At 37.6% G+C, this 25,434-nt stretch overlaps 1 protein-coding gene and 1 pseudogene across 2 annotated transcripts in view; one reads left to right on the forward strand and one right to left on the reverse strand.

The window, feature by feature from the left end:
- ARFIP1 (ADP ribosylation factor interacting protein 1) overlaps positions 1 to 25,434 on the forward strand; it is a 145,222-nt gene that overhangs the window by 63,068 nt on the left and 56,720 nt on the right. For both annotated transcript variants that reach the window (XM_043971841.1, XM_043971842.1), the window contains 2 exons: positions 10,734 to 10,955; positions 22,280 to 22,437. In XM_043971841.1, the coding sequence (XP_043827776.1) occupies positions 10,734 to 10,955; positions 22,280 to 22,437 (380 nt within the window). The remainder of the gene's footprint in view (positions 1 to 10,733; positions 10,956 to 22,279; positions 22,438 to 25,434) is intronic.
- LOC122731619 lies at positions 24,954 to 25,378 on the reverse strand (annotated as a pseudogene).

The raw sequence follows: 25,434 nt of genomic DNA on the forward strand, positions 1-25,434 counted from the left end.
CCCTGGATTCAGGAGGACCTGAGTTCAAATCCGGCCTCAGACACTTGATACTTACTAGCTGTGTGGCCCTGGGCAAGTCACTTAACCCCAATTGCCTCACCAATAAATAAATAAATTTAAATTAAATTAAATTTTAAAATATGGTTAGAGACAACCCTTAGTTGATACTGAGGTCACTTACGTACCATAGGGAATTGTATCACTTTGTAACAGTGATTCAGTAGAGATACAAACAAGACAACTGTTGTCATAATGTTTATACTACAATATCTAAGTAAATGTAGACAAGGCTTCAGGACAATCAAAATGGAAGCATATGAGAGACAGTATTCTCTCAAAATTAATCATTCTGAAGAATGGAGCAATGAATAGAGCTCTGGACCTTGAATCAAGAAGACTTGAGTTCAGACTTAGGCTCAGATATCTGTTAGCTCTGTAACCCTGGGCAGGTCCCTCCTTTTGTGTCTGCCTCAATTTCCTCATCTGTAAAATGGGGTAATAGCAGCACTTGCCTCCCATGGTTGTTGTGAGGATAAAATGAGGTGATATTTGTAAAGCACTTTGCCAATTAAAGTGCTACATAAATGCTAAGTATTCTTATTACTATTGTCATCATTCTGCACACCATTACCTCCAAAATTAATTTTTTATAGGAAAGCATGACAAACTAAATAACATTAATAGGTGGAAACTAGAATGAATCTAATACAACGGCTTCTTCTTATAGGTGAGAAGACAGATAGTTCTGTTCTTTTAATTGTCAGGACATTAAAATAGAGGCAAGTAAATAGGCAAAAGCCCCTGATCTATGTCATTCTAAAGTTGGCAGTTTGAATTCTTAAGCATACCTGGAATCAGTTTATATTTTTTAAAGCCCTCCTTCATGTGTCACGTGACCAGACTTATGCTGGGGCCCATGAATGATGTTGTGAATCCTCCTTTTACAAAAGGCAACTAGTATAGGACCCTGCAAGGTCTCTCTGAGCTGGCCACACAAAATGTTCTTCTTTCCAGATCATTTAAATTCCTTGTAGACCTTCAATAGATAAAGTTGCTTTACATACATTCAAAAGTACAAGTTCCTTAAAATTAGTTCACAATTTGCCTCTAATGTCCAGATTTCACTTGATGTGTCCCAAAATCTTTTTGTTTTGTTTTGTTTTGTTTTGTTTTTTCAGGGCAATGAGGGTTAAGTGACTTGCCCAGGGTCACACAGCTAGTTAAGTGTCAAGCGTCTGAGGCTGGATTTGAACTCAGGTCCTCCTGAATCCAAGGCCAGTGCTTTATACACTGCGCCACCTAGCTGCCCCGATGTGTCCCAGAATCTTAATCTTTCCTTTTTTTCTTCTCACTTCCTCAGTCTCCTGGAAACAAAAGGCATTTGTTCATTAGACCTCCTTCCCACCTTTCTCTGTAATAGTCTGCCACTAATTCAACAGTCACTCTACCCTGTCTACAAAAAGTTCTTCATTGAATCTTGGCTTCTTTGACCTTTGTACAGAAAACCTCATCTATCTCTCGTTAATGGAAGTGCCTCGAAAAAATTCTAGTTGGGTATGGTAATGAGCAAGATTAATAAAACAGCTCTTACCTTATATATTCATGCTAAATTTTAATTATTTGTTTTGAAGAGGGTTTTTTGAAGAAAATTTTGTTACAAATTCCTTTCCTCCCCCTAGTCCCTCCCCTATCTACTGAGAAGGCAAATAACATGATATCAATTATATATGTGAAATCATGCAAAACATTTCCATATTAGTCGTCACAAAAAAACAATAAATCTTTTAAAACAATTTTTTCTCAGGAAAAATGTTATTATCTACAGCATATTCCTTCCTGCTCCCCAAATTATTTATTCTAAAAATAATTATTGTCCCCCTGCTAAATAAACTAGCCTCTGACCTATCATTGTCTACATTCATAAGAGTTAAATTCCTTTGAAAATTTTAATCTCTTTGATCATTTTCCTTTCTAAAGTAGAGATGTAGTCAGGGAATGTCAATTTAATTTGTAAATTAAATGCAGATGGAAAGTTAAATCAAATTGCCATCAACATTTTTTGAACATTAATAAGATTTGGGTTTTGCTGTCTCTTAGAACATTACAATTTTTAATTAGCAATTTTGTTGCAAGAATTAACACTGAAAAAATATTTTTAAACAAATGCATGCATAGCATCCAAAAATCTGAGTTATAGTTATTTTATTGTAATTCAGGATTTTTTTTTTAGTTCCAAATTCTCATATTCCCCCACATACTGAGAAAGCAAGAAATACAAAACACAGATGTGAAGTCATGCAAAATAAATGCCTGCATTACCCATGTTCTGGAGTGAGGGGAAGGCAAGAGAGGAAAAAATATGCTTCAATGTGTACTCTCAGTACATTAGTTCTCTTTCTGAAAGTGGAAAGCATTCTTCATCAGGAGTCCTTTGGAATTGTGGTGGAGTCATTGTGTTGATCAATTACTGAGTCTTTCATAGTTGGTTCTCTTTACAATGTTGCTGTTACTTTGTAAATTGTTCTGGTTCTGCTCACTTCACTTTGTATCAGTTCAGACATCTTCCTAGGTTTTTCTGAAAACATCTCTTTCATCATTCCCTACAGGACGATAATATTCCATCACATTCATATACCATAATTTGTTCAGCCATTCCCCAACTAATGGGCATCCCCTCAGTTTCTAATTCTTTGGCACCACAAAAAGAACTGCTATAAATATTGCTGTACAAATAGGTCCTCTACCTCTTTCTTTAATCTTCTTGAGGTACAGAGCTAGTAGTGGTATTTCTGGGTCAAAGGTATTTGCACAGCTTAATAGCTTTTTTGAGCATAGTTCCAAATTGCTTTTGAGAATGGTTGGAATAGTTGACAGCTCTGCCAACAATGCATGAGGGTACTTATTTTCCCACATCACCTCCAACATTTATTTTTCTTTAACATCATCTTAGCCAATCTCATGGGTGTGATAGGACCTCAGAGTTATTTTAATTTGCATTTCTCTAATTATTTTTCTTATGACTACTGATAGCTTTGATTTCTTCCTGCGAGAACTGGCTGTTCATATCCTTTGCTCATTTATCAATTGGGGAAATGTGTTTTGATCTGTTGTCATTGTTGTTCATTCAGGTACATCTAACTCTCCGTGACCCCATGGACCACAGCATTCAAGGCCTTTCTGTCCTTCCCTCTCTCCTGAAGTCTGTCCAAGCTCATGCTCATGGCTTCCATGACACTATCCATACATCTCATCCTCTGCATCCCCTTCTCCTTTTGCCTTCAGTCTTTCCCAACATCAGAGTCTTTTCCAATGAGTCCTGTCTTCTCATTTTATGACCAAAGTATTTAAGCTTCCATTTCAGTATTTTTCCTTCCGGTGAATAGCCTGAATGACTTGCTTTAAGGATTGACTGATTGCATCTCCTTGCTGTCCAAAGAGAATCTCAAAAGTCTTCTCTGGCACCACAATTCAAAAGCACCAATTCTGCAGCACACAGCTTTCCTTGTAGATCAACTCTCATAGCCGTAATTACTACTGGAAAAACCATGAGTTTGACTATATGAACCTTTGCTGGAAAGCTTGATGTCTGCTTTTTAGTATGCTGTTTACATATGGTTTGCATGCTGTTTGCCATAACTTTGCTTCCAAAGAGCAAGCATCTTTTAATTTTATGGCTGCAGTCACCATCTACAGTGATCTTTGAGCCCAAGAATATAAAATCTGATACTTTTCCCATTTCTTTTCCCTCTGTTTGCCAGGAAGCGATGTGACCATTTGCCATGATCTTGGTTTTTTTAATGTTAAGCTTCAGACCAGCTTTTATGCTCTCCTCTTTCATCCTCATTAAGAGAATATTTAATTCTTCACTTTTTGCCATCAGAGTGATATCATCTACGTATCTGAGATATTTGTTATTTCTCACAGCAGCCTTAATTCCAGCTTTTGATTTGTCCAGGATCACATTTCACATGATGTATTCTGCATATAAATTAAATAAATAATATACAGCCTTATTGTACTCTTTTCCTAATCTTAAACCAATCAGTTGTTCCATGTTGGGTTCTGACTTGCTTCTTGACCTGTGTACAGGTTCCTCAGGAGACAAGTAAAATAATCTGATACTCGCATCTCTTTGAGGACTTGCCGAATTTTGTTTTGAGCCACACAGTCAAAGGATTTAGTGTAGTCAATGAAGCAGAAGTAGATGTTTTTCTGAAACTCCTCCCTTGCATTCTCTATAATCCAGTAACTGTTGGCAGTTCCTCTGTCTCTTTGAAAATCAGCCTGCTCTTCTGGTAATTCTCAGTTCACATAGTGCTGAATCCTAGCTTGCAGAATCTTAAGCATAACCTTCCTGACATGTGAAGTGAGTGCAGTAAGTTGAACATTCTTTGGCATTGCCTTTATTTGTTTTTTGTCCTTTGCTTTTTAAAAATATTCTTTTATTTTTCCTCATTACATGTAAAGACAATTTTTAGCATTAATTTTGTTAAATTTTGAGTTCTAAGTTCTCTCCCTCCCTCCCCCCTTCTGATATAGGTTATACATGTACAATCGTGCAAAAAATGCAAAACATATTTCCATATTAGTGATGCTGTGAAAGAAGACACAGACCAAAAAAAAAAAAAAAACCTGAAAAAATAAAGTGAAAAATAGTATGCTTTGTTTAGCATTCAGATTCCATCAGTTCTTTCTTAGGATGTGGATAACATTTTTCATCATGAGTCTTTGGAATTGTCTTGGCTCATTGTATTGCTGAGAATAGCTAAGTCATTCACAGTTTATCATCATACAGTATTGCTGTTACTGTGTGCAATCTTCACTTAGCATCGGTTTGTCTAAGTCTTTCAAGGTTTTTCTGAAAACAACCTGCTCATCATTACTTATAGCACAATAGTACTCCATCGCGATCATATACAAGCCATATACTATGGCTTGTATAGCCATTCCCCAGTTGATGGGCATCCCCTCAAATTCTAATTCTTTGCCATCATTAGAAGAGCTGCTATAAATATTTTTGTACAAATAGCTCCTTTTCTCTTAAAAAAAAAAAATCTCTTTGGGATACAGACCTAATAGTAGTATTGCTAGATCAAAGGGTATGCAGTTTTATAGCCCTTCGGGCATAGTACAGTATTGCTCTCCAGAATGTTTAGACTTGTTCACAATTCCACCAACAATGCAATTAGTGTCCCAATTTTCCCAGATTTCTTCCAACATTTATCACTTTCCTTTTTTGTCATATTAGCCAATATGATAGGTGTGAGGTGTTACCTCAGAATTGTTTTAATTTGCATTTTTCTAACCAATGATTTAGAGTATTTTTTAAAAATATAACTATAGATAGCTCTTATTACTTTGTCTGAAAAATGCCTGTTCATATCTTTTAACCATTTGTCAATTGGGGAATGATGGAATTGCTCTTGTTTAGGATTGGGTTGTAAACTGATCTTTTCCTATCCGGTGGCCACTGTTGAGTTGGAGTATACCAGCAATCCCACTTTTAGGTCTTTTGCCCAAAGAAATCATGGAAGGGGGAAAGGGACCCACATGTACAAAAATATTTATAGCTGCTCTTTACGTGGTAGCAAGGAATTGGAAGTTGAGGGGGTGCCCATCAATTGGGGAATGGCTGGACAAGTTGTGGTATATGAATACAATGGAATACTATTGTGCTGTAAGAAATGATGAGCAGGAAGAGTTCAGAGAAACCTGGAGGGTCTTATGTGAGCTGATGATGAGTGAGATGAGCAGAACCAGAAGAACATTGTACACAGTATCATCAACATTGAGTGTTGACCTACTGTGATGGACTATATTCTTCTCACCAATGCAATGGTACAGAAGAGTTCCAGGGAACTCATGATAGAAGAGGATCTCCAAATCCAGGAAAAAAAAAAGAAAGAAAGAACTGTGGAGTATAGATGCTGATTGAACCATATTATTTCTTTTGTTTTGGGTGCTGTTGTTTTTTTTTTCTATTTTGAGGTTTTGCATCACTGCTCTGATTCTTTCTCTTGTAACAGGATTAATGCAGAAATAGGATTAATGTTATTATGTGTATATATATGTGTGTGTGTATATATATATCTATATGTATATGTATAGAGATATATACATATAACCTATATCAGATTACCTGCTGTCTAGGGGAGGGGGGAGGGAGGGGAGGGAGGGAGAAAAATCTGAAATTGTAAAGCATGTATAAACAAAAGTTGAGAACTATCTTTACATGTAACGGAAAAAATAAAATACCTCATACATTAAAAAAAAATTAATTGGAGTTGGAGTATAGACTTGTATTAGTGTGATGTTGAACAGTTTGTGTTGGAGTCAAACAGATATTATTCTTTCATTTGGGGGGGGGGTGGTTGTGAGGCAATTGGGGTTAAGTGACTTGCCCAGGGTCACACAGCTAGTAAGTAAGTGTTAAGTGTCTGAGGCCAGATTTGAACTAAGGTCCTCCTGAATCCAGGGCCAGTGCTCTATCCACTGCGCCACCTAGCTGCCCCTATTCTTTCATTTTTGAGATTATATCCCAGTACTGCTATGTTTATCCTTTTATTGACCCTGAGGGCTACTCCATTTCTTCTAAGGGATTCTTGCCCATAGTAGTATATATAATGATCACCTGAATTAAATTCACCTATTCCCATCCATTTAAGTTCACTGGAACCTAAGATATCAATGTTTAATTTTTCCATCTCCTTTTTGACCACATCCAGCTGACCTTGGTTCATAGATCTTACATTCCAGATTCTTATGCAATACTGATCTTTATAGCATCAGCCTTTCCTTTCACCACTAGACATCTGCAGCTGAGCTTTCTTTAGGCTTTGACCCAGCTGCATTATTCTTTCTGGAGTTACTCGAAGTTGTCCTTCCCTCTTCCCCAGTAACATGTTAGACACCTTCCGAACTGAGAGGCTCATCTTTTGATATCATATCTTAGCATTTTAATACTATCCATAGGGTTTTCTTGGCAATATCTTGGCAAAGATATTGGAGTGGTTTGCCATTTCCTTCTTCAGTGAATCACCTTTTTTTCAGAACTATGACCAGTCTGTCATGGGTAACCCTGCATGGCATAGTGTAGTTTATAGTTTCACTGAACCATTTCGCAAACCCCTCTACCACAAGCAATGTGCCAGAAGGTGTTGGTCGGTTTACAGCAGAATTATTACCAGAAAACTCATTCATATTGAATTCCAATTCAGCTAACATTTATTTAGTTCTTACCTTGAGTAGAACACCATACTAGGATGACATAAAATTTATATATACTATGACCACTGCCTTCATGAAATTGACACTCTAAAAGGAGGGAGATAAGACATACAAGCACAATATACGGTGATAAATCATTAAGTGTATTAGAGAAGTACAAAATAAAGTGCTTTCCAAAGTCCAAGAAAAATGATTACCAATATGGGAATCACAGAAGGCTTTATGTAGGAAGAGGCAATTAAAGGCAATTAAATTATGTAGGAAGAGGCACAGGAATTCAACAGATAAAGAAATATAAATAGGACATTCCAGGTGTGGTCCATATCAGAAGTGATAAAGTTCTAGGTACGTTTAAGGGATAGAAAACAATCTATTTTGGCTACAGCATAGCATAAATGGATTGAATTATAATATAAATGTAGGAAGGGAGGGTATGCTAGATATCTGTCAACATTTAATGCCAGGCAAAGGAGTTTGAATTTCACTTGGTTGGCAACCTCTGAAGGATCAGTGACATCATCACCTCTAGTTCACGAGAAAGGTTTGTGTTCAGTCATTTCAGTCTGACTCTTTGTGATCCCATTTGGTGTTTTCTTGGCAGAGATACTAGAGTGGTTTGCCATTTCCTTCTCCAGCTCGTTTTACAGAAAAGGAACTAAGGCTAACACCATGTCTAAGGCCAATAAGTGTCTAAGGCCAGGTTTGAATTTAGGTCTTCTTGATTCCAGGGTTCTATTCAGTGAGTCACCTAGTTTCCCACCATGAGAAAGAATCGTCTTCCATATAAAAGGCAGATTGCAAGGGAGAGAGTAGAAGTGGGAAGATCTTTTTGGTTATTAAAATTAATCTAGGTAAATGGTAGTAAGGCAGTAGAAAAGTGGAGAGGGAAATAGGGGGAATTTCAGAGGTAGAATCAACAGGATTTATTGGCTGTCTAGATCTGGGATTCTGAAGAGACTAGTAAGAAAGATAACATCAAAGTTTTAATGTGAAGCACTTGAGCCTGTGGTAATACCACTCACAAATAGTGAGATCAAAAGAGTAACTAGGTTAAGGAGAGAAAAAAAAATAAGCTCACTTTGGGATGTGTTGCGCTTGTAGTGTGCAGACATCTCTGGGGAGATGACCATTGCACAGTTAGAAGTGCAGGTCAGGGAGGGCAGCGAGGTGGCTCAGTGGATAAAGCACTGGCCCTGGATTCAGGAGGACCTGAGTTCAAATACAGCCTCAGACATTTGACACTTATTAGCTGTGTGACCCTGGGCAAGTCACTTAACGCTCATTGCCCTCAAAAATAAATGAATGAATGAATAAATAAATAAAACTTTTTTAAAGAAAAAGAAGTGCAGGTCAGGAACCCAGAAGGAAAGTCAGGATTGTAGATTTAGCATGGAAGTCATCTGCACTGAAGGTCTAGAAAATGAGTGATAGAGTCAAGGAAAAGAGTAGAGAGAAAAGGGCTAAATACAGAACCTTGGGAAGTACCTTTCATAAGGTATTAGAAATAGGACAGGAATCTAGTGAAGAAGAACCAGAGAGATAAATAGACAACAGGAAAATAGGGTTTGTCTAAAGGCAAAAAAGAAAGCATATAGTAGATAGGGGTATTCTGTATGTTTCAGAGAGGAGATGATGATTAGATCATTGGTGACCTTTGAAAGAACAAACAGTAGAGGAGACAGAAGTTAGATAATCAGGGTTTGAAGAGGTAGGAGGATAAGACAATGGAAAGATTGGATGTACCTATATGGGGACAGGTTCTATACGGGAGTCGGAAGATTGAGAGAACTTTTCTATTTTTGGATGGAAAAACCTGACCGTTTTGTAGGCATATGGGAAAGAGCCAGTGGGGGAGAGGGAATGAGAGGAAGGGGGAAAAGGCAGGGGAAGAGAGGGAGATCATAGGATTTAGACCATCGAGTCCATTTCTTTCATTTTACAGATGAAGAAACTGAGGCTCAAAGAGGTTTAGTAGCTTTCCCAAGGATACACAGGTAACAAGTACCAGAGCTGAGATGTGAACTCAGATCCTTAGACTTCAAATCCAGTGTGCATGATCCTAGAGAACAGGAGGGAATGCGACCAAAGCCTCAGGGAATTACCCTTAGTGAAAAGTAATCATATGAGCATGAGGGAATGAGGTCAAAGACTTTAGTAGAGGGAGTTAGTATTAATGAGAAGGAGATGTTCTGTGGTCAGAGGGAAGGAGAGGAGAATGGGTGGTGATGTTGAGAAGTTCTGGGGAATGGATGAGGAGAGATGAGGAAGCATCGAGGGCTTCGGTCTTTTTTAGCCTTAAAATAGACACACAGGGGGCAGCTACGTGGTGCAATGGATAGAGCACTGGTCCTGGATTCAGGAGTACCTGAGTTCAAATCCAGCCTCAGACACTTAACACTTACTAGCTGTGTGACCCTGGGCAAGTCGCTTAACCCTAATTGCCCCACAAAAAAAAAAAGAAAAAAATAGACACACAGTTAAGGGGATGATAAGAATGATGAGCCAGAGGGGGGCAGCTAAATGGCACAGTGGATAAAGCACAGGCCCTGAATTCAGGAGGACCTAAGTTCAAATCTGGCCTCAGACACTTGACACTTACTAGCTGTGTGACCCCGGGCAAGTCACTTAATCCCTATTGCCCTGCCCAAAAAAAAAAAAAAAAAAAAAGATGAGCCAGCAATGGCAGCTGAGATGGAGCAGCCAAACAGATAGGAGGTGAACCAGGAGAATTTTCTCAGAAGAGATGGTATCCAGGACAAAAGAGGAGTCAACCATTATCCAGTTATGCACTGCTAATTTCTCTCTCTCCTTGGCTTCTTTCCTACCTGCCTGAAAACATAGTCATATCTTCCCAGGCTCAGGTGGGAAAAGGCCTTCTCTTGACCTTATTTTGTTTACCTTTGAATTCATACAATCTTAGAGCTAGAGGTGGAAGGGACCTCAGCCCATGGAGTCTAGGCCTCCCATTCTGCAAATGAGCCACCAGAAGCAGATGGATAAAGGAAGTACAGGTCGTATGGGCCAGAGTCAGGACTGTTCTGGATCTTGTGACCATCTCAATTCCTGTTCAGAAACTTCCAGGGCCTCCTTGTCTCCTCAGTAAAGTTCACCTTTTTTTCCCTACCATTCATGACTCTCCGTAGCCTGGCACCATCCCCCACAGTTTTTAGAATCTACTAAACAACTAACACTTGGATTTCACCAAGAGAAGTAAATGTTATTTGACAGAATATAATTAGCTAGCCCACTCTAAACACTGTCTGAAAACAGATGTAAATATTCAGATTCGTAAGAGTTGAGACTTGCTCAGTAAACATTCTTGCTGAGTCCTGATACGCTTCTCAGTTTAGTATACATTCTGACCTTGGGAGGGGCGATTGCATAAGGCTGCAGCTAGCTCTCTGGAAGCCAAAGAAGGGTGCACACCCCACGCTGTAACATGTGTATCTTTGGAGTTATTACGTCATTAAATGTTCTTTCTAAATGAAGTCTCTCTCTACGTTTAGTGTACTCGTCAAATTATCTCTGAGAAGCTGGGCCGCGGCTCAAGAACAGTGGACCTTGAACTGGAAGCTCAGATTGATATATTAAGAGAAAACAAGAGAAAATATGAAAACATATTGAAACTGGCTCAAACACTGTCCTCCCAGCTCTACCAGATGATACATACTCAAAGGCAACTCGGAGATGCATTTGCAGACCTGAGTTTGAAGTCCCTGGAACTCCACGTAAGGTTCTTCGGATAGATTGGTGAGGGGTGGGATAAGAACATAGGCAGAGCACATGTAAATATACATGTGTCTAGACACACAAACACACCTGTGTTATAAGAGAGTTAGAGACCGGTTTATTTTCTAAAATATATTTTATACATGATTCAGGGAAGCCTTGTTCTGAAGACACAATAGAAACATAAGTAAGTTTAGAATCACAAGTAAATGATGCTAAAGAAATGATTAATGAACTTGCCTGAGTTTCTTACTCTCATACTCTGCATCTCTATTTATTATAATCAGAATTGTATGGCATGCATTGGAGAGAATGCTTTATATACTCTCTAAAATGATCCATGAACATGAGCTAGAGATCACAAGCCCACGTGAAATGAAGAAACATAGGATGGATCACCTAAGGAGAAGAAGACTTACGGACACACACTGACTGTTTTCCAAGTATTTGAAGGGCTGTCTTATGAAAGAAAGCATTGACTTTGTTCTTCTTAGTGTCCCAAAGAGCAGGGCAAAGAGTGGTAGAAGTAAACTTGGGCTCAATATAAGGAACAACTTGATAATGATCAGAGTTGTCCAAAAGTGCACTGGACTACATCTGGACAGAGTTCTGATAAGAGGCCTTTAAGCAAAGACCCTAGTCTTGAATACTTGTCAGATATGTCGTAATATAATTTCTTTTCCTAGTGTGTGTCAAACCAGAAGGCAGGCTAACAAGCATTGTCTTCCATTGTTAGTGGAATGTCCTTTGAGATGTAGCATGGTGTAATAGAAAGAGCATTGGCTTTGCAGTCAGAGAAATTTAGGTTCAAACTCCTGAGACACTTTTTAGCTTGGTGACTCTGGGTTAAGTCATTTAACTACTTTTAAGACAATAGAGTTATTGTAAGGACCAAATGAAACAGTATGTGTAATGTGCTTTCTGTTATTAGTGATATTATTCCAACTCTGAAATTCTTGAACATTGTTCATTTAAAGTTTGGAAGCAATCTGAAGAATTTTTCAGAGGAAAGGAAATATGGTAGGATCCCAATTTTTAATATAAGAGAGTACAACACTCTCTTTTGTTTTTCCAGTTAGCAAGCATCTATTTTTTTCTCCCTCCCTTGGGGGAAGGACAGGGCATTCTAGTAACAAGTATGCATAGTTAAGCCATACAAATTCCCACATAGGCTCTGTCCAAAAGTTTACTAAACTGCATATGCCCTTTGACTAAGAGACAGCACTACTGGGCCTCTACCCCAAAGAGATCAAGGAAAGACCTAAATGTATGAAATTATTTATAGCAGTTCTTTCTGGAGTGGCCATGAATTAAAAACTAAGGGAAGTAGCCATCGTTTTGGGGGATTGATGAACAAATTAAATGTATGTATGTAATGAACAACTCTCCTACTTGCCTAACTGAAACTCGTCACCACCATGTTTGGTCTGTTAGGGAGTAGTAACAGGAGCAGCTAGAAAGCTCTGATTCATCTGAACAGCTACTTGCCCAATCTGTGTGGTAATGGTTCTTGTTAAGTGGGCAAGTGGTTACCTGCTTGACTGACTTCATCGTGTACCCATTATTTACCTAAGCCATTAATGTAAATTATGAATTTTAGAGTATAATTTTAACATTTGTTCCTAAAAGTATTCATTTCATGAATTGTTATTGCTTGGCCATCTTTGTTGACCCAAACTTTCTTATTGTAAGTAATAAAAAGTAAAATAATTTATTGCCAGCTTGAAAAATACTCCCTTTTTGGTTGGGGGAGAGGGGGTTACCTACCTTTAACTTCTTTATTATCTGATTTAGAGATAAGATCTTTATAAAGATTTTTCCCCAGTTAATTTTTCCCTGTTAATGTTAGCCTTAATAGATTTGTTTATGTAAAAACTTTAATTTTATGTAATCAGAATGATCCATTTTATCTTCTGCTATCCTCTCTATTTCTCCTTAGGTCATGTACTTTTCTTCTATTGGTAGATTAGAAGGGTATTCTTTCCATGTTTCTCTAATTTACTTTTTCCTCTTTTTTTTTTTTTTTTGTGGGGCAATGGGGGTTAAGTGACTTGCCCAGGGTCACACAGCTGGTAAGTGTCAAGTGTCTGAGGCTGGATTTGAACTCAGGTACTCCTGAATCCAGGGCCGGTGCTTTATCCACTGCGCCACCTAGCTGCCCCCTCTAATTTATTTTGTGTGTGTGTGTGTGTGTGTGTGTGTGTGTGTGTGTGTGTGTGTGTGTGGCAATTGGGGGTTAAGTGACTTGCCCAGGGTCACACAGCTAGTAAGTGTTAAGTGTCTGAGGCCGGATTTGAACTCAGGTACTCCTGACTCCAGGGCCGGTGCTCTATCCACTGCGCCATCTAGCTGCCCCCTCTAATTTACTTTTAATGTGACCTTTTATATCTAGGTCATATGTCCATTTAGAGCTTATCTAGATATAAGGTATAATCTAAATCTAATTTCTTCCATAACTTCTATCCAATTTTCCCAACAATTTTTGTCAATTGGGTCCTTATCTCAATAGCTAGAGAGTTTATGTTTATTAAATACTAGGGTACTAGATACATTTTCTTCTGTATGTCATGGACCCAATCTGTTCCACTGACCAATTTCTTTACTTTTTAACTAGTGACAAATTGTTTTGAGAATTATTTCTTTGTAGTAGAGTTTAAGGTTGGGCACCACTAGATCCCTTTCATTCCCATTTCTTTTCATTATTTCCCTTAAGATTCTTGACCTTTGGGGCTTGTATATAAATTTCATGTTTTATTTTTTCTAGTTCTGCAAAACTAATCTTTGGTGGCTTGATTATTGTGCCATTGAATAAGTAAATTAGTTTCAGTGGTATTGTCATTTTATGATACTGACTTGTCCTGTCCCTGAGCAATGAATCTTTTTCTAATGATTTTGGTCTGCATTTCTTTAAACAGTGATTTTTGCAGCAGGTTTCTCTGATAAACATATCATTTCCAAGATAACGGACTGATTCAGATTTATATAAATTATAAAATAATTTTAAATTGTGTTTTGTTTTTTCTTTAATTTTACTTTCAGCTACAAATTCTTTCCCTCTCCTCCCCACTGAGAAAGCCAGAAAAACAAAACCTGTTACAAATATGTATAGTCCAGCAAAACAAATGTCCACATTAGCCACGTCCAAAAAAAATTACCTCAGCATACACTCTGAGTCTTTCACTTCTCTTTCCAGAGGTGGGTAGCATGTTTTATCTTGAATCTTCCTGGAACTATGGTTTTAACTTTGTTGATCAGAATTCCTAGATCTTTTAAAGCTATTTGTCTTTATAATATCGTTGCTATTGTAGAAACTGTTCTCTATATTCAGCTCACTTCACTTTGCATCAGTTCATACAGATCTTCCCAAGTTTCACTGAAACCATCCTCTTCATCATTTCTTACAATGCAATCATATTCCATCACATTTACATACCATAACTTGTTCAGAAATTTCCAATTGATGGGCATCTCCTCAGATTCCAATTCTTTGCCACCACAAAAATAGTTAAGATAAATATTTTTGCATTCATTGAAGTATTTTCCCTCATTCTTTGATCTCTTTGCAGGTGTAGACGTAGTAGCAGTATTGCTGGGTCAAAGGGTATGAGTTTAATAGCTGTTTGAGCATAGTTCCAAATTGCTTTTCAGACTAGCCATACCAGTTCACAGCTCAGCCAACAGTGCATTGGTGTACTTCTCCAGAATTTGCCATTGTCCCTCTTTGTCAACTTTGCTAATCTAATTGGGCACATAACAGTAGTTCAGAGTTGTTTTAATTTTCATTTTTCAAATGATTAGTAAATTAGAGCATTTATTCATGTAACTATTGATAGCTTAGGTTTCTTCCTCTGAAAGCTGTTTATGCATCCTTTTGGACCATTTATCACTTGGAAAAGACCCCTTTCCCAATAAAGGGATAAAAGGGCAGCTAGGTGGCACAGTGGATAAAGCACCAGTCCTGGATTCAGGAGTACCTGAGTTCAAATTTGGCCTCAGACATTTGACACATACTAGCTGTGTAACCCTGGGCAAGTCACTTAACCCCCATTGTCCTGCAAAAAAAAAAACCCAAAAAACCCTTAACCAATAAAGGGATAAAAAAAGGATATGAACAGGCAGTTCTCAGGCAGCTAGGTGGCGCAGTAGATAAAGCACTGGCCCTGAATTCAGAAGGACCTGAGTTCAAATTTGGCCTCAGACATTTGACACATACTAGCTGTGTAACCCTGGGCAAGTCACTTAACCCTCATTGCTTTGCAAAAATACAATAAAACAGGCAGTTCTCAAGGGAAGAAACCCAAGCTGTCTTTAGCTATATGAAAAAAATGCTCCAAATTACTACTAATTAGAGAAATGCTAATTAAGCAATTCTGAGATTCTACCTCACAGATTGGCAATGATGACAAAAAAGAAAATAATGAATATTGAAGAGGCTTGGGAAAACAGATGCAATGATGAACCTGTGAATACATGCAGTCATTCTAAAAAACAATTTGGAATTATACACAAAAATTAGTGTGTATCAGTGGCCCAACTATACCACTGCCCAGCCTTTTTGCTCTGTGAGATCAGAGAAATAGGAAAAGGTCAAATATGTACCAAGATATTTTTAGCAACTCTTTATTTGACAGCAAAAAACTGGAAACTAATGGCATGCCCATCAACTGAAGAATGACCAAATAAGTTATGGTATATGAATGTGATGGAGAACTACTGTGCTGTAAGAAGTAGATGATTTCAAAGAGACTCAAAAGAACTGATGCAGAGTGAAGTGAGCAAAACCCAAAGAACAATTTATACAACAACGACAGTACTATAAAGACAAAGGATCAATATGCTGACCATCCATGATTCCAGAAGAACAATGATGAAACATACTGTTCATCTCCTTGTAGAGAGGTGGTAAATTTAGGATAAGAGACATACTTTTAAAAACTTTGCCAGTGAGGGAATTTGTTTTGTATGACTGCATTATTTGTTGTAAGGAATTTGTTTTTCCTTTCTTATCTTTTTTATTAAAGTGAAAGGTGGAAAAGAACAAAAAGAGATATCTGTGAATTAAATTTTTCTTTTCAATTGAGAGTTAGGAGGGGTGCTATAGATGTGTAATGTTTCATGTACTTTCAAATGAGGTCACTATATTGTTCATTTTACTTAGTTTATTAGAAAATGCTTGAGTGGGGATAATCTGTAAATATTTGTAATATAAAAATAGAACACATCAATAAAACTTTTTTAAAAAGTAAACTGAATATAAAGAAAGGGATTTACTTTGGTGTGAGCAAAATTTTTGTGATATGGGGAAGGATAGACAGGGTGGAAAATTAGGTAACATTGGTAAAAGCCAAATTTTCAGTACTGCTATATACCCCAGTTGCTTTGGTTCCATATAATTTATTAGTCCTTTAATGAGTTTATCATTGAATGTGTTTCAGGCTTTGGAGGTTTGTGTTGTTTTTTTTTTAAGAAACTATATTTTCAGTTTTATAATACATCTTCACATTTTAAAAAATTATGAATCATGTAATTGTAGAACCAAAAAAGAACCTTAGAGGGGGCAGCTAGGTGGCGCAGTGGATAGAGCACCGGCCCTGGAGTCAGAAGTACCTGAGTTCAAATCTGGCCTCAGACACTTAACACTTACTAGTTGTGTGACTTTGGGCAAGTCACTTAACCCCAATTGCCTCACTAAAAAAAAAAAAAAAGAACCTTAGAAATCATTTAGTCCAGAAATCGGCAAACTACGTCAAAAGGTAGCCTTCTCCCCCACCACCACTCCAGCACTGAGATGAAAAATGGTTTATATTTTATATACAATAAAACTTTATATTAAAATATAGAGATCATTCTTAGCTTATAGCCATACAAAACCAGGTAGTTTTTCTTACCCTTGATTAGTCTTATCCCTTAATAGTAAAAAAAATATATTACATGTACAGCAAATACTAGTCAACTAAGAATCAGAGTAAATATGGGGTGATTCTCCAACCAGTGCCTCCAAATTTGAACCATTTACGTTGGAATTGGGGGAAAAACGTTTTTTAAAAATGGAATGAGGGCAAAAGGAGGGGAGTAAATAAATTTAAAGCTAAATTCATAGATTTAGAGCTAACGGGGATTCCTATCATCTAAATCAGAGTTTTCATTTTACAGAGAAGACTGGTCCACAGTTGTTAAATAACTTGTCCTGGGCTACCCAGAGAGTAATTCACAGAACCAAGATTCAGACCAAAGGCCTCCAACTACAAATCTAACATACCACCATTGTATTGTCATGGATCTTAACAATGCAAAATCAGACAAACCAGAAAGACAACTAATAAATGAAATATGTATTTGCTCTGGCACCTTCTGAATTAGTCTAGCATATTCTTTTTTTTTAAACATTGTAATTATAATCAATGTTTATACAGTTCTGGTAATCTCTGATTTTGTTTTGTTTTCATTTTATATGTCTTTGGATATTCCTGGTATTTTTGCTATTAATTTTTTTATGGTGCCATAGTCTTCTGTTACATTTATTTTATGCTGCCTTTCTCCAGTAGGTGAACAATACGAATTATTTCTGGGTGGTTTTTGCTATTATAAAATAGCCAAGGGGAAGCTGGGTGGCACAGTGGATAGAGCACTGGCCCTGAATTCAGGAGAACCTGAGTTCAAATCCAGCCTCAGACACTTGACAATTACCAGCTGTGTGACCCTGGGCAAGTCAATTAACCCCCATTGCCCCACAAAAACAAAACAAAAAACAAAAATAATAATAATAATAAAATAGCCACACATGTTTATATGTAGAAAAGACTTTTCTCCCCCTTTTGTGATTCTTTAGGATAAAAGCACTAGCTATATAATTGCTGAATCACACAATAAAATTAATTTTGCAATTCATTTTACATTTTCTTATTGTTCTCCCAAAAGTTTACATTATCTTATGTTCCACTGAAAATGTAATAAGGTGTCTGGTCACTGCAGTCCCATTTTCATTTTGTCATGTTTTGCTGTTTCTAATTTAGTGTCTACACGGTTTTTCTTTGGATGTCTTGATTTATATTTCCCTGCCTATTGAGGAATTTGGGTATCTTTTTTCTGTAGTTATTCCTAATTTGTATTTATTCCTTCAAAACTGGCTAGTCCTGTCCTTTGACCATTTCTCTTGGAGAGTGCTTATTACTTTTATACGTCCTTAATGGTTATGGATGTTAGACCTTCCCCTAATAAGTTTGCGATAAATATTACAATCTTTTTAAATTACAAAATTATACAATTTTTAAAAATTTTAAATAGATGACCTGGTATTGTAAAAAAATTATTTTATTTTTCTAAAATGAAATCCATTAGTTTTGTTTTCAGTGGTCTAGATCTTTTTTCAATTCATTAAGCATTTATTAGGCACCTGCTATTTATTATTAGGCACTGTGCTAAGTAAATATAAGAGAAACAAATAACTCAGGCTGTCCCTTCAAGGAGCAATTCTACTAGTGGGAATTAACAAGATGTTTCTCTTCTCTATATTTAAGACAAATGTAATTTTGCTTTCTCTAATAGTTCTCTTTTAATTGTCTTCTATTTAGATCATTTAACTCATTACCTTTGACAGTAGTATTTGGCATAAGGTATGATTCTTTAACAGCTTCACTAAGCAACTCTGTAATTTTCCCAACAGTTTTCACTTTAATAGTAATTCTATATCCCTGTATGTTTTAGATTACAGTTTAGCAAATAGTTACCTTTTATACACAGGGGAAGCTAGAAGTAGAACTCAAATTTCATTCCATTAATTGTTTCTCTTTTTTTCTATGTACCAAAAAAATTTTGATTCTCCCTCTTCATCAGTTCTGTTGCATAGTTCTTGATATGAGTGCTCGTCTGTCTACTTTTTATTATGACTTTAATTGTTTCTATGAAGTATCCTGTTGAGATTTTCAGTAAAGTTGGGTTTAATTTGAGAATTGCATTTGCTAAACCACAAGCAAAGAATGTTTGTCTCCTCATACATATGGGTATATGAACTGAGGTTCAGAGAGGCGATATTGCTCACCCAGAGTCTTATAATGAGCTGATTCGTGGCAGAGCCTAGACTGAACCCCAGCTTTTCCAGGTCAATGTCCTTTACTGTTATACCACACTGTCCCTCTTATAAGAGCTTCATTAATCTGATATTTAGTTAGAATATGTCTGAGTCAAGTCTAACCGAAGAAAGTTCACTTGGCATATTAGAATCAACTCATAATTATCCATTCCTATTTAGAATGGTGGGGGGAGGGGTGCTTCATTGCAACCTTTCACTATTTAAAAGACTCTTTCTTTTGTATGTACTGATACTTGTGTTCCTAGAGCCTACTCTATTTTTGCTTTCATGACTAGTCTTCTATAATTTAAAAAGACCTAAATAAAATGTGGACTTTATAAAAGTAAGTACTAGCCTGATTCTAAGGTTACAGCTTGATAAGTATTACGATGTCGCAGCAGGATTTAAAAATCTGTCATGAGAACTTGCAGTTTGTTATTGCTTACACCTTACATAGTCCATCATTTTCAAGCGAGATAACTCTTAACAGAAGAAAAAACATTAAAATAATCTTGGGGGCAGCTAGGTGGCGCAGTGGATAAAGCACTGGCCTCGGATTCAGGAGGACCTGAGTTCAAATCCAGCCTCAAACACTTGACACTGTGTGACCTTGGGCAAGTCCCTTAACCCTCATTGCCCTGCCCCCCCCAAAAAAGAATAAAGTATAAACACTTAAAAAAAAGTTTAATAATCTTTATTACACCCAATATTGGGCATACTCTATTTATGTCTAACCCTATGAAACATCTCCAGAGTTGATCATTAGGGGTTGTGGAGTTAAACTAAAAAAATAAAAGCCAGACATTGTAGAAATATGACATATTAGAGGACATACTTAATGATGATGTGCTGAGAGAGGGAAGGAAGGCTTGGCTTTTTGTGTGTGTAAATCAAACTCATATGAACTGAAATATTAACATTTTCATTCTAATTTTGCCATTTTATTCACAAAATTGCAGTGAGCCTGGACCTCAGGTCATCCAATCCAACCCTTACCCAAAGCCTACATCCTGCTCCTGTAGCAATCCCCCAAGCGGTTCTTAACTTTAGCCAGCAAATGAAATGAGTCATGGAGCCCAAATATAAGCTTTTCTTCTTGCTTTCTCTACAATTGATCAGTCAGTCAATCAATCACCAAGCATTTATTAAGTGTTTACTATGTTCCAGGCACTAGGCTGAGCACCAGGGATACAAAGAAAAAAGCAAAAACAGCCCCTGTTCTCACAGCCTCATATTCTCTAGAGAAGGATCTTTATTGTTCAGACATCATAAATGCATTTTAAAACTGAAGCTCTTTTTATTCTCCTACCCTACCTCCAATAAAGCTGCCATAATTATGTTCAAGTGTGACTCACAACTTGTATAATAGCAACTGTGTTCAGCAAACCAAAAAAAGAGAACCTAGCTGATGTTATTTGTGTTCAGTTTTGCATATGCATTTTACTTATAAGGATAAAGGGAAGGGGATTAGCATTCATATAGAGCCTACTATGTTGTTGTTTTGTCCTTTGTTCTCAAGAGGACTGTGACATTGGGGTCATGTCATGATTTGCAGTGAATTGGATTTAAGCGAAGCAGGGCTGTGCAAAGTCACCAGCCTCACTCTCTCCTCCGCAGGCATCTGGGTCTAGTGGCAAGATATATAACAGGACATCTGGAGATGGCCCCAAATTTTTAAGGCAATTAGGGTTAAGTGACTTGCCCAGGGTCACACAGCTAGTAAGTGTCTGAGGTGAGATTTCAACTCAGGTCCCCCGAACTTCAGGGCCAGTGCTCTACCTACTGTGCCACCTAACTGCCCCATAGAGCCTGCTATGTGCCTGGCACTGTGCTAAGCACTTTAAAAATAGTATCTCATTTAATTCTCATACCAACCCTGCAAGGTAGGTGCTGTATTATATCCCCATTTTACAGTTGAGAAAATTGAGACAAACAGAAATTTAGTGACTTAACAGGGTCTGAGGCTAGATTTTTACTGAGGTCTTCTGGGCCCAGAGCTCTATCCCTAGCATCACCAGCTGCCTCACAGGAGAAGAAAACACCAATGTATAAACTAACCTTCTTGATTTATTATCCTGAGCTATGAAATTCTGATAACCACACCCAAAAGGAAAAAAAAAAAACTATTGTCAACATGGGCTGCCTTGAAGAAAAAGTGCTTATAGCACACTAAGGGTTATTAAAATTTGTGATATTTTTCTTCTGTTAGACTACCTGCCACTCATTTAAGGTAAAATTTATATTAGTAATAATTCTGGTGACTAACATTTACATTGTGCTTTAAGGGTTGTAGATTGTTTTATATGCATTGCTATTCAAGCCTTGTATCAACCCTGTCGGGTAGATGCTATAGGTATTATCACTATTTTACAGATGGAGAAACTGAGGCTTAAGGAAACCAAATGATTTGCCCCCACATTCATGAATGTAGCTATAAAAGTGTTAGAGGTGAGATTTTAATCCATGCCCAGAACTCTAGTTACTGGCTTGACATTGCAGTGTTAAGTAAAATATCCATCTCTTCAAAATCACTGCCCCTTCTAATGACTCCTTACCCACTACTCACAACAAACTAACATGCTTTACATTCAGTGTAGAATCCTGAGTCATAATTATACTAATTAATTCTGGCCTATTTTTAACACAGTCAGGTGTTTTCATTAGTCAGTAATACATCATACCCAGAGCATCAAAATATTCAGTGAAGTAGAAAACTGGTTTATAGGACTTTTCATATTTGAAAATGCAACCCATAAAATGTATTGATTTGAATGCAATATATAATGAGATGAAATCAGGGCAGCTGTGTTGTTTTTTTTTTTTAAATGAATCCATACCTAGAATGCTGTTTCAGAATTGCCTGATAGATACTGGGTAACAAGTTTTCAGGGAAAAATATGTTAATATTAATGTACTAAGAAGATACCTGAGATGGTTCATTTTGTACAGTTGTTCTTACTAGCTATAAAAGCTACACACTTATACTAGTAAAACATATGCTGCATCTCAGGGGGTTTGGTTCTAGCAATATTATGATTGCATACAAATGAATATGTTCTTTTTCATCTTATTTCAATAACTTTAGCTATTTTTTCCTCATTGTTGTAAGGATCTAAAGAGCAAAGTTGTTCATTTGAAAAATTCATCTTGATTTCTAGATTATTTTTCTCCTAGTAATATCAAGTTTTTTCCCTATAAGGTTTGCTACTATATAGCTAGGTTAGTCATATACCCTGCTTATTTTCTTTATTTTAGGAAGAATTTGGCTACAATGCAGATACTCAGAAACTGCTGGCTAAAAATGGAGAAACTCTTCTTGGAGCTATTAATTTTTTTATTGCAAGTGTAAACACTTTGGTGAGCAAAACAATAGAAGATACATTATTGACTGTGAAACAATATGAAAGTGTCAGGTGAGTATATGTGTCTCTTAGTCGTAATATACATCTTTTGGACAGTCTTCAAAACTCAGTTGTTCACTGCTTTATTATGTCTTATGTGTGTAAGTCTCTAAATGCATTGTAAACTCTTTGAGGGCAAGAACTGTGCTTTATACTTTTGTCAAATCTCCAGCCACGTCTTGTATAGACTCTGCATAAAGACTCTCAATGAATATTTGCTGCACAAATAAATAGGTACCCAGGGTAAGCCTGACCTTCAGAGTTAGAAGTTTGACCTATTGACTCTGCCCTGGGTGACTAGAATTCTGATTGATGCTAATGGAGATTCTGAATTCCTCTTCAGTCTCTCTTTGCAGTGCCTTCAGGTGGTCTGTGTCACTGTTAGCCTTCTCTCTTGCTCCAAATATATGTACCTGTATTATTGGGAAAGATATTAACCCTTCATCCCTGCCCAAGAAAGGGTGCTTTTATGCTAAGTCCGTTTTAGGAAGTTTATTGTTAATAAATGAATTGATGGGGGCTGCTAGGTGGCACAATGGATAAAGCACTGGCCCTGGATTCAAGAGGACCTAAATTCAAATCCAGCCTCAGACATTTGACACTAGCTGTGTGACCCTGGGCAAGTCACTTAACCCCAATTGCCTCACCAAAAAAAAAAAAAAAAAAGAATTGATGAAATGTTCTTCTTTCTGTTCATCTTAATCAGAAACAAAAATGAATACACACACAGAAGCTGCAAAGCAGGAGCTGTGCCTCCTGCTATTGTCTTTTAGCTGTGAGACTGCAGGCTAGGTCATCTTCCTGTGCAGTATATTAGTAATAGCCAGGAAGCCTGAATCTTGAGCTAAGTAAAAGAAGACCTTTAGGGGGCAGCTAGGTGATGCAGTGGATAAAGCACCAACCTTCAGGAGGACCTGAGTTCAAATCCAGCCTCAGACACTTGACACTGACTAGCTGTGTGACCTTGGGCAAGTCACTTAACCCTCATTGCCCTGCAAAAAAAAGAAAAGAAGAAGACCACCTTTAGACTTAAGTTATGAGATTGTCTGACCCTGGCAAAAATATGATACAAATCTACCTCAATGTACATAGCACATAGATTAACTGAAAAGCTGTGAATAAAATGGCATTTCACATGTACTAGGCTAAGTGAGAAAGCATGTAGTGTTTGTAAAGTAGACAATTGTTCCTTAAGTCATTTTGTTTTGTTTTGCTAAATTTTTGTAAATTTGGCTCATGATTGCCCTGTATCCTTGATTTGTGTAGCAGATTTTTGTCTACTGTACTAGAATTCTTTGACCTTGTGAGTGTAATGCATGGTATTGATGTCCTTCATTGAGTTTAATCTAAAATCTGCCCTTTTGTGGTGTTTTATGAACTTGTTCAGGAACCTACCAGCCAAAGCCCTTCAGCAGATGATTTCAAGTTGAAACATTAGGACAGGAGATTCAAAGAGAATCCCCAATTAAAAGTTTCTGTGATACAATTTTCTCCTCTGTCAAGGCCAGAAATATGTTGGCTTTTAGGGCAAGGGTCATCTGTTTGATCAGGACAGCAAGTGGCAATTTGGGTTAATGCCCGGGTGGCCTTTTAGTTCTGACTATTATGCATTGTGTAAGATTGTTTTCCAGCCCTCTGGTGCTTAGGGTATAGCTAGTCTTAATAAGAGCCCTTTCAGCACTTTTTATTGCTCCACAGCAGCTACCAACAAAGGGGCCACTTGTATTAAAGGGTTTTCCTATGTGGACACCTGTCCTCTGGAAATTGGCTTGACAAGCACCAGCTCATTTTAGACAAGCCATCAAATAGCATTAACTTTTCAAATTCAAATTGACAGCTAAGGAGTAAAACATTGCTCATCCCTTTGCAAGCTTAGAGTATGTGCCCTTGTCGTTTTTGAAGAACCTAACAGGATTTCTAGATTTCAACCAAACTATGTGACTCACCATCCCCCATACATTTGCCCTTGCTTCCCTGCCACCATGACTTGACTTATATTCCTTAGGTTGGGAATACCCTCCTGCACTCCCTTCTTCTGTTATATATTGGAATCTTGCCTGCCCACCAAAGGCTTCCTCCACTGGGAAATCTTCATTTCCATTCTCCTTTCCATACCATTTGTAGCTCTTTGTTGACATCTTTCTTATGCCTTTTCATGGATTATTTTGTGTTGTAATTGTTCTAATCTTCCCCCCAAAGCTTCTCCTTACCGGCGTATGTCTCCCTATAAAAGCACTTTAGTGTTGTGGCACTGAAAAATTTTCTTTGTTGGTACTGTTTTTAATCTCTAGGTGAAATACTTATGGTATCTAAGTTGAGCACCATGAGTTTAGATTTACTAGAATTATTATCATTCTGGGTAATTCAGAAACATTTGTGCCTGGTATTGAATTAAAGTAACAGTCTTAGATGCTTTTTCTTTTGTCTTATTTTTTGACATTGATTGGTGGCTCTTTGTAGCACAGTTATCTTTTTTTTTTTTTTTTAATGAACAAGGCAATTTATTAATGAATCCAGTGTGGTCTGCCCTAATGTTTCTTGTTGGCAATGGCCACCTGTCCGGCAATTCTGTCCAGGTCTCTCTGTCCCTGAGGTGTCAGCTTCTGGCCCCCATCCTGCTCCTTCTCCACCATCTTCAGGCCTTCCAGGGCCTGCAGGACCCTCCAGGCCACGCTCTTGGAGCCTCTGCTGAAGTGACTGGGCATGATCCTGTTGTGTTGGCACCCGCCGTAGATCTCGGTCATGGATCCCACCCCTGCCCCACTTCAGAGGTACAAGTGGTGGGTGGTGCAGGCAGCCCGGTTGAAGAACCAGTTCTTGTCATAGGGCGCCAGCTCCTTATGTTGGGCCAGACCCATTCGAGGACTTTCAGCTTCTCTGACTTTTTCAGGAAGGCAGCCAGGGCCTGGACGAACTCCTGCTGGTTCACGTCCTTCACTGTGACTCTGGGCATCATGCGGGCTCTGCGCGGCCAGCCAGGGGAAAGGTAGCACGGTTATCTTAAGGCAA

This window comes from Dromiciops gliroides, chromosome 6, assembly GCF_019393635.1.
Source record: "Dromiciops gliroides isolate mDroGli1 chromosome 6, mDroGli1.pri, whole genome shotgun sequence".
Lineage (NCBI taxonomy): Eukaryota > Metazoa > Chordata > Mammalia > Microbiotheria > Microbiotheriidae > Dromiciops > Dromiciops gliroides.